Source organism: Diabrotica virgifera, chromosome 1 (genome assembly GCF_917563875.1).
Source record: "Diabrotica virgifera virgifera chromosome 1, PGI_DIABVI_V3a".
Classification (NCBI taxonomy): Eukaryota; Metazoa; Arthropoda; class Insecta; order Coleoptera; family Chrysomelidae; genus Diabrotica; species Diabrotica virgifera.
The window spans coordinates 116,694,245-116,704,199 of record NC_065443.1 but is presented as its reverse complement, the minus strand read 5'-3'; the positions used below and the strand labels follow the sequence as shown (position 1 = coordinate 116,704,199).

Sequence of the window (9,955 nt, the reverse complement as noted above, 5' to 3'; positions counted from 1 at the left end):
ACTAAAAAATTTGATTTCGATAAACTTTAATTGCAATTTGCGCCGTAATTAATCATAATTAAGAGTTGGCGCAATGATAAGATTTGACCGTTAATTTAAAACGAATCTATTCGTATAAATTTTATTGAATTTGAGTGACATTATATTTTCCATAAGATGTGTGCGATGTCCTCTCATTGTTATTTACATACTTCAAAGATGACACAGTAAAATTTTCAAAAGGAAATATTTACAGCGACCAAAGATACAACGAGCTAAATTTGAAAAATCATCAAAATTGATTTTTGGCATTTTTGTATAAAATTTGATTTATGAACATGTTCGACCAACTCTAGATAAAAATAAACTTCATATTCGGATTCAGCGACCTCTAAAACATAAGAATAGACTAAAATTGGTCATTCACCTTAAATTTAATTTTGTTGGTCGGCATAATGGTTGATGCCGGTCGCCTAACATAATATAAATAGAAAAGTATTGTATTCCTATGAGAATTCGAGAATCTGGAGTTTGGAGCGCTGTAAAACCTAGTTAATAAATAAAATTAAACAACTGTATAGTGAACATTGTGCATTGAAAAATCCTCTATAAAATCGCTATGATGTGATTTTATTGTGAAATGAACGGAAAAAAAGTTATAACCTCCAAAAAGAAAATTCTTACAAAATTTTCTATTATTTTTGTTTACTTTTTTGTTTGCTATATTTTATGTGTAATTAAATTTTCTGTAGGATTGCTAGTTTAGGAGATATAGCGCAAAAGCCCTTTGCACCTCTTTTTCCAATATGGCGGCCGGGGGACAAGGGTGACGACCCCAAAAACTTGAACTTCTACTGAAGCTTCTCTTAAAACTTCTACTGAACCCCGCTACACATTAAAAAAATAAAATTGACTCCTCTAAGAAATGCAACCCTAAATGTAACATTTCAATGGACTAATAACAAATAGTACTTTTATTTAATCCAAACTTCTACATGTTGCCAAATAACCAGTAACTCAGAACTCAGGGAATTGGAATACCCGGTAAATCTTATAATTTTCCGAGTTTGTGCCTCTATATCTTGAAAGTCCTTCATACGATCGAGATGTGCCCATGAGAACTTTTTAGCAGGATGCTTCAAAGAGTATTTTCCCAAAGTATGAACTAAATCCACTGGGACCTAATTTCCATAAGGTTTGTACAGGGTACAAACAATACAGCTATACAAGTATTGTATTGTAGCTATACAAGTATTTTGGTTTTATGTTTGCAACTTATACCTATATATTTTAAAAACAGCTTATTTTTCATTTCGGTTCAGAGCTGATCAATCATCCCCTTACGTACGTTTCAGTCTCCCCAGACCTCATCAGATGGGCTACACGATCAGCTCTGAATCGAAATAAAACCAAACTGTCTATTTAAGCAGAAGTATAAAAATAATTCGCGTTTTGGACGCTGTAGCTACATCTATTAACGAAATGAGAAGTCCCAGATCCGTAAATCTGAAAACCTCTTTCGTGGAATCAATTTCTGGGTGCATCCTTAATCTCTGCCTTTTACAATTTATAGGGCAAGCAGATGACGAATAAAGGAGACGAAAGGGAGTCTACATTCCGTTTATTCCCGTTCGTCTCCTTTATTCGTCGGCTGCTTGGCTTATAAATTGTAAAAGGCAGAGATTAAGGATTTTCCCAGAAAAAAAAACGAGACCGGGGCCTCTCATTTCGTTAATAGATGTCGCTTATTTCTTCTTCTTTAAGTGCGATCTCCGCGACGAAGGTTGGCAATCATCATGGTTATTCTGACCTTCGAGGCAACTGCTCTGAACAATTGTCTTGACTTGCAACCAAACTATTCTCTTAGGTTCTTCAACCAGAAAACGCGTCTCCTTCCTTAAATTATGAGTCTCAATGAGTCCGAGATATTGCAATTTCTTCTTCTTAGAGTGCCTGTCCGTTCCGAACGTTGGCGATCATTCTGGCTATGATGATTTTGTTGGTGCAATTTCCTTTCTTTTATTGTGTTTTACATTTCCCACTCTCTGCCTATTCTCCTTCACTTCCTAACACTTCTATATTCGTGACTGTATCTATCCATAAAATACTTAACACTCTTGTATCACTCTTATATCTGCAGTATAATCGTCATTTTCTGTGAAAAATCACCAAGTGTCAAATTACCGTTCCCAAGTAAGTATTTTGCTCTCTAAATCTGCTGGCCACCAACCGTTAATATTTCGTTTGTATTGTTATTCTTGCTAATTTTCATAAATTGGTTTTTTGATGGTAAGAGATTCTCCACTATATCTTCATATTTTGTTCATTATGCTTTCTAAGAATTCCAAGTTGTCGGCTATTATGACTGTATCGTCGGCATACATAATGTTATTAATTAAACTTACATTCACTTTTATGCCGACTCTCTCGTTTACCAAAGCTTTTGGTATGATTTCTTCAAAATAAGCATTAAACAATAACGGCGACAGTATGTAACCTTGCCTGACTCCTCTACTTATCTTAATTTCTTCCGACACTTCTGTTCCAATTTTTACATAAAATGGATTTTTATTATTAAACATTTTTTCTATTTTAATCGAAATCTTACAAATCCGCTTCCCCTACCTTTTATATGACCTACTTGTGCGGAAAGGTGACTTAAACGGAAAACATAATACGGTGTGAAATAAAAAGAGATGAAACTAGTAAAGGAGGGAAATTATCGATGGAAACCTGTAAAATTACATTATATTGATAGTTTCCCACCTTTAGACTTAGACGTATCGAAGGAGTTTGGCAACTCCCACTGTGACAGGAGAATTTTATAAAATTCTCCTGTGACAGTTTGACTCCAATCTACTAATTTCATCTCTTTTTATTTCACAAGGTATTATGGAAAAGTGCGGGACACGGAACTGGACAAGAGCCTGTCCCGCATCCTGCTTTCCCGCGAGAAACCCTACTATTGATGAAATAAGAGAACAATCTTTATAATCTGTAACTTTATTTTATTAATAATGTTCAAGATATTAAAAAATAAGTAAACATCTTTGGCTCTTGAATCTTTATCGAACCTTTATTCCAAAAATTTGCACAGCATAATCCAAACCTTCGCCTTTCTTAGAATGTATTTCTAAGTTAACAAAAGTGTGATTGACTCCTCCGTCTTTGACAATTACATTAGAGCCCGGAGTTTGTTCTTTTTCGGGTTCGGCGATGATGCAATAAATTTTAGCGTCGCCATGCCAAGTCACCTATGAAAACAGAAATTAATCGTATGTATATGAATTATACAGACTGTTTAGTTTTCAGTTAGATATACCTATGCACTATGAATGGCAACACGGCTTCCCCGCTACCCACCTAATATCGTGCCTATAGGGCTTTTCATCGATTGTCATTTCTTGTTTCGAGCTTCTGTCATATGCCCTATTCATTCTACAGTGGCAATGCAACTCATTCTCTTAAGCAATGTTGCCGATTTTAGCATTTCCTTCATTGGGGTATATCTAATCAAACACTAACAGTCTTTACCAAGCAATATGAAACAATAAACGAATCACAATTTACATTTAACCAGCTGCCAACGTATTTAAAATGGTTTAGACGTTCCATCTCGAGAATGAAAACCTGATCTACTTATATTAATATTTCCACTGCCATCCACTTTGTCTTTGAAATGTTAATTTTAAGGTCTCTCCAATAACTTGCGTCACTGACTAGATTTACTAATGTCTGCAGACGTTGTAAATTTTTTACAAAAATGGCTGTATCGTCAGCGTATCTGATATTGTTGATTACTTCTCCACCTTGCCTTACTCCCTCGTGTCTGTAATCCAAGGGCTCGCTAAAGATTTCTTCAGAATATTGATTAAAAAGACTGAATCACAACCAAACACAACCCTGTCGTACTTCACGTGTAATGGGTAGTTTTTCAGTACGACGCATACAAAATATTTTCGTGATCTTAAATGGTCGGCTAAGTGCATATTCTGTGGAGCTTCTTGGAGAATATCAAAGTGGTTTTAGGCCTGGTCGATCAACAACAGATCAGATTTTTGTGCTAAGGCAAATACTGGAAAAATCAATCTTTTCGTAGATTTTAAATCGGCCTCTGATGCTACAATGCGTAAAGTTATTTGCAAAGTCGAAATACAGGGCCAACAATCATAGGCGTTTGAAAAACATGTTGGGCTGCGACAGGAAGATGCGCTGGCGTGTTTCCTTTTCAACATAACTCTGGAAAAGGCGGTTAGATGTGCCCGAATAGACAACAGAAGAAATATTTTTAATAAATTATCCCGAATTTTGGCATATGCAGATGACGTGGACCTAGTTGCCCACACAACACCTAGTGGACCTAGTTGTCCACAATACCTCAAAAAATAGGGGCCTGCAAGTTAATGAGCAGAAAACTAAGATGATGGCATCAACACCCAACAATAGAGCCAGAAACATCGATCACCAATTCATGGGTTGATAACTCTACCTTTGAAGTGGTGGACAAATTCACATTCACATACTTAGGCTCCCTGATCACTAAGGAGAACGTTATGAAAGAAAAAATCAAACGAAGGATAATCCTAGCAAAAAATGCTATTTTGGACTAAGTAGACATATGAGAAGCAGAAACTTAACCCAAAAAACAAAAGTTTTTTACAAAAATATACAAAACCCTTATACTTATACAATACAACCAGTGGATTGGAGACATGGACCATCTCCAAGGCAGATGAAAACCTTCTGTTTATATTTGAACGAAGGATCCTGAGAGGAATATTTGGTGGCATCTGTGAAAATGATGTTTAGAGGAGGAGGTACAACTACGAGATATACGATATACCACAGATATAAACATACAAGTATTTGTTGGTAAAGACGTAGAATCTCTTATAAAAATAGGAAGACTAAGATGGGCAGGACATCTAGCAAGATCACAGCAGAACAACCCTCCTAGAAGAATCCTTATATCACAACCTGTGGGAAGTATAAATAGGGGTAGGCCAAAACTCGGATGAAAGGATGGTGTAGATGGTGATGGTAGAAAAATAAGCGCAGCACACTGGCAACAGTTGGCAATGGATAGAACTGACTTGTAATAGACTTGGGAAGGTCGAGGCTCTTTTATAGGTCTGTAGCACCATTGATGATGATAAATTCCAGAGGTATATTAAGTTCTTTGTGGAGGTTGAAACTGTCATGTTTTTTTGACGTCTTCTATTTCTTATTTGTTAATATTCCTATTTTTCTATCTGTACGCCTCCGTCGAACTCCATCAGGTCTAGGATTTCCTGTGTCATCCACTCATTTTTTGCCAATATTGCACATGTTGTCAAAGATTTTCTTACTATCTCTAAAGTCAATTAAAAAATACACCCTTATATTACTAAGTCAAATTTTAAGCATGTATTTTTTTAATATTTGTAAAAACGATGCTTTCTTAAAATAAAATAAATACAATAAAAATTCTTAGACAGTATTTTTTGTAAATACTCTAATTTCAGTTGTTTGTTTAAAATATATGGAATTTTGTACTTACAGACGCGTTTCTAGAAATGAGCGGAATTGTTGGTTTCCTGATATGATCTTGGAACACCATATCGGATAGCACAGCCTTGCTGCAATCACCTTCCCTCAACCCAGTTTCAACTACTGCTTCAACTTCAATGGTTTTCGATTGATCGCCAAATATCTCAAAAGACATTAATACAAAAATACAGATTGTAGTTAGATGTAATTTGAAGCTTCTCATTTTCTTTTCTAGTGAATACCGATGTAAAACGTTAGTAAAATAAAATAAAAACCGTCAATATACTGTCAATAAAATCTGACATTATACAACTAAGCAGCCGCACCACCTAAAAAATGGGACATTTTTGATGTCTCGAATTTCCTAAAGCTCTTGTCCGATTTGAGTGATTTTTGAAGTTATACTTCTTTAGGCGCAATTAAGGCTATGGGTACATAATTCGCAAATATTTTACGTGTATCCCTACTTTTTCTGTCTTTACACGGCAAATTACGTGTAGTAAAATTCACACTGGTATGGATATGTAAACATTACTAGAATGTCATTCTACTTGAAAATGTCATCATTAATTTAAAGAGATGGCTTTTGAATGTTCTTGGATAACTGTTATTTTTATAATTGCAAATTATTAATTCAGTTAATAAATGTGATAATTTTTTCACTAACTATGTATTCAATGATTGTAATAATTTATTTGTAAAACAAAAACTGATACTCAATCGAGAAAAGAGGAAAAGTGTTAAAGTGATTTTTTAATAATATATTGTTATGGAACGCTTACAATTTTGAACATCTTTAACAACAAAATACTTGGATCACAGAATATATTATCCTGATGTATTCTCTGCTTGGATCTTCCACAAATAATGCACAATAAATAACTTTTTATTAAGTTCACGTCTTAAATCAATTATTTATCAAATACACTATATATCAATAATATTTAATCAATACCTCAAAATATTCCCGATGCAATGTCAAATATTTAAAATTGTCACTGATTGTCAGTGTCTGACTGACAATATATGCTGACAATATTATATTCGGCTGAGTGCGTTGTAAGACAAAGATAGATTTGGAAAATATTACCACGGCATTGTGTTCATTTTTTTCGAATCCTGAAAAAACCAATAAATATTTTTGAAAAATTTAAACGCAGAATGAAAGATTAAATTATTACCGAGGGCCGAAAGTCCCTTAGAATAAATAAAAAGTTTATTTTGAATGAGATATTTGAAATTAAAAATCACACTAAATTTTCTCTTAGTTTTTCACCCCTGTAACTTATTTAAATAAACATTATAGAAGTTCTCAGGGACTTTCGGCCCTCGCTAATAACGTAATCTTTCATTCTGCGTTTAAATTTTTCAAAAATACTTATTAGTTTTCTCAGGATTCGAAAAAAATGAATCCCCATTTGAATAGCATTGCAGCCGAAAATACGTACCGATCCTCTTATTATTCGGCGCGCATGCGCATACATACAGTATATGGACTTGGTTGCTAAATCTTTCAATTTATGTAGATATGTATCAGCGCAAATAAGGTGCAAAACGAATATATTAGTGTTTTTAGTAAATATATTTATTATAATTTTTGTGTCTTTGGATTTTTTTTCCTCGGGAGTAAGATAATAAGCATTATTAAAACATTTTTATTTTATACTTTACTTGATCTATTTGTCACCATGATTGTAATTATGTCCGAGAAGCGGTGTATACAGAGCCGTGGTGGGTCATTGGTAGAGCATTCGACTAGAGATCGAAAGGTCCCGCGTTCAAATCCGGACAATTCATATTACTTTTTCTTTAATTTTTGGTATTGTTTTAATAAAAATTTCTTGAAAGTGGCAAGTTTCAAATGAATAAGTTTTATTCTTCTTGTAAATAAACGAATAAAACTAGAAATGCTTTTTATCTATAAACTAATTAACGGCTTTGTTAACTGTCCTGAATTACTATCGGAAATCCGAATTAATACAACCAGTTACAACTTACGAAATCCTTCTTTATTCTATTAGCCCGATCAAAGAACAATCTGACCCCAAAAAAATAAAGGAATGATGAAAATTTGGAAAAAGGTAGTTGAAATTGTCTAGTATTATATAAGAAAAAGTTTAAAATTCTACTATTTTAAATTGTAGGGAATACCCCCCTCTCGAAGGTGAAAAATATACATTCAAAATAAGTCCGGAATCGGATAAAATGACTAATTCTAAGCAACTTTTGTTCTATAGAGTTTTTTACCTTAGTCAATACTTTTCAAGTTATTTGCAAGTGAATATGTTCATTTCTAACAAAAGAAAAACATGTTTTTGGACGGTTTTTCGGAGATAACTCAAAAAGAAGTATTTCAGCGAAAAAAATATTCTTAGCAAAAATATAGCTTATAAAAAACTGAAAAAAAATGGTGTTTGCTTAAAGTCTGTAAACCCAGTAAACCGAAAATCACCCCCTAATTAGCATCACAAATAAATTTTATCATTACCACTTCACAAGTTACTTTGCGTATGTATTATTTATATCATCTGTAAGTTTCATCGGTTCAAAGTGCTTATTTTTGAAAAAGCTGTATTTAAAATGGCTTGAACGATTAACTAATCCCGAGCTTAGGTAAATTTTGAACAGCCATAGCATAACCAATTTTTGTCTCACAAGAAAACAAAAAAGAAAAAATATTCAGAAAAGCAAAACATACATTTTATTACCCTTTAAGATTTTTGGTATTACTAATAATTTTTAAGTTAATTCCATGAACAATTCCATTTTTTTTCAAAATTAAAAAAAAATTTTTATTTTAAACCCAATTTTTTTTCAAAAAGGAGCACTTTGAACCAATGAAACCTATAGATAATATAAATAATACATAAGTAAAGTAACTTGCGAACCGGTAACGATTAATTTTATTTGGAAAGCTAATTAGGGGGTGATTTTCGCGATTTTTGTATAAAAAAAAAGCGACCAACAATATTTTGAGCGTAACTCACTTATTTTTAATGTTAGAAGTTTTTTTAAAAACAAAAATAAACCTTTTTTAAATACTTTAAAAAAGTTATAATGAATTTTCCCCCAAAAGTGCTCTGTTTTTTGATTATTTCACATTGAAATATTCGATTTGGAATTTGACGAAGAAGAACCTACTTTTCATTAGCTACAACTCTGCTTCTACTGGGTCTGAAGACTTCACGCGTAGACCATTTCTTTCAATTTTTTATAAGCTATATTTTCACTATGAATTTTTTTCGCTAGAATACTTACTTTTTGAGTTATCTGCGAAAAACCGTCCAAAAACATGTTTTTTTTTTTGTTAAAAATGAACATATTCACTCGCAAATAACTCGAAAAGTATTGACTTGGTGAAAAAACTCTATAGAACAAAAGTTGCTTAGAATTAGTCATTTTATCCAATTTCGGGCCTATTTTGAACGTATATTTTTTCACTCCCGAGAAAATAATTTTCACCCCGTATTTTCCAATGTTTGTAAAATGGAGGGGATGTAGAATTGTAAACTTTTTCTTATATAATAATAGGCAATTTCAACTACCTATTCCCAAATTTTCATCCTTCCTTTATTTTTTTGGAAGTTTTCGTAAAATTTTGTGTTCCCTGATCGGGCTATATATTGAGTATCACCGTACAAATTATGGTAGAAATGATCCGAAGACTAGAGCTAGAGCTCTTAGTCACTTTAACACATATACTTTTGATCCATTTTTTAGTTGTAGAATGTATTCTTTTAGGCAATTTTTAAATTGTGTTGATCATGTTTAGTTTGTTTATGGAGTTACATCATATTTTTAACACGTTTTATATTGTTTTTATTGTATATGTTAGAATTTAACTATGTCAACTATTTTATAATTCATTGTATTACTTTTTTGAACAATGGTGACGCCCAGTTCCACCAACGTGACTTAAGTGAAAATTTGATCTTAAGAAACAATTTTTACTTAAGTCCCGTTAAGTTTCGTTCCACCAACGAAAAATAATTACTTAAGAACAAATATTTTTGCTTAAGCTTAAGTCACCTATTATGACGACTTAAGTAAAAATTTTAACTTCACGCATGCATTGAAATTCATCTTCTGTCATATATTGACAAATAAGTGAGGTTAAATTTCTTCTGTTGATATTACGTTAGGATAGCTCGCATTTTTTCGATCTATTTTGATTTATATATTCCTATTTTTTGTAAATTCCACCCTAATATATAATATAAAGAGTATCATGGTATAAAGTAGTATATCATAGTTTATAGTATATAATATAGTGTAGTGTAGTCTCTTCATCTTTGGTATACACACCATTGGTTTTTTTATTTTCAATGATGTCCTTGTATTTGGACACCAAGGAAACCAATTCCCCGTTTTTTGATCAGAAAAGTTTACTCTTTTTTTAATTTTTTCATATTCTTATAAACCATTTCCATACTCTGACAAATCAAAA

The 9,955-nt window shown here is 32.6% G+C and overlaps 1 protein-coding gene across 1 annotated transcript; it reads right to left on the bottom strand.

The window, feature by feature from the left end:
• Positions 1-2,966: 2,966 nt before the first annotated feature.
• LOC126890604 (uncharacterized) lies at positions 2,967-5,830 on the bottom strand. Its single transcript, XM_050659686.1, has 2 exons — positions 5,519-5,830; positions 2,967-3,233 (listed from the first exon to the last, which is right to left on the bottom strand). The coding sequence occupies exons 1-2, from the start codon at positions 5,729-5,731 to the stop codon at positions 3,045-3,047; spliced, it is 402 nt and encodes a 133-aa protein (XP_050515643.1). The 5' UTR covers positions 5,732-5,830; the 3' UTR covers positions 2,967-3,044.
• Between the last annotated feature and the right edge of the window lie 4,125 nt (positions 5,831-9,955).

Bases quoted from the DNA above. Each gene is read 5' to 3' on its own strand.
- LOC126890604 (XM_050659686.1), bottom strand. From the start codon at position 5,731: ATGAGAAGCTTCAAATTACATCTAACTACAATCTGTATTTTTGTATTA. The intron at 3,234-5,518 runs GTAAGTACAAAA...CTGTTTTCATAG, and splicing joins TCATTTCTAGAAACGCGTCT to GTGACTTGGCATGGCGACGC.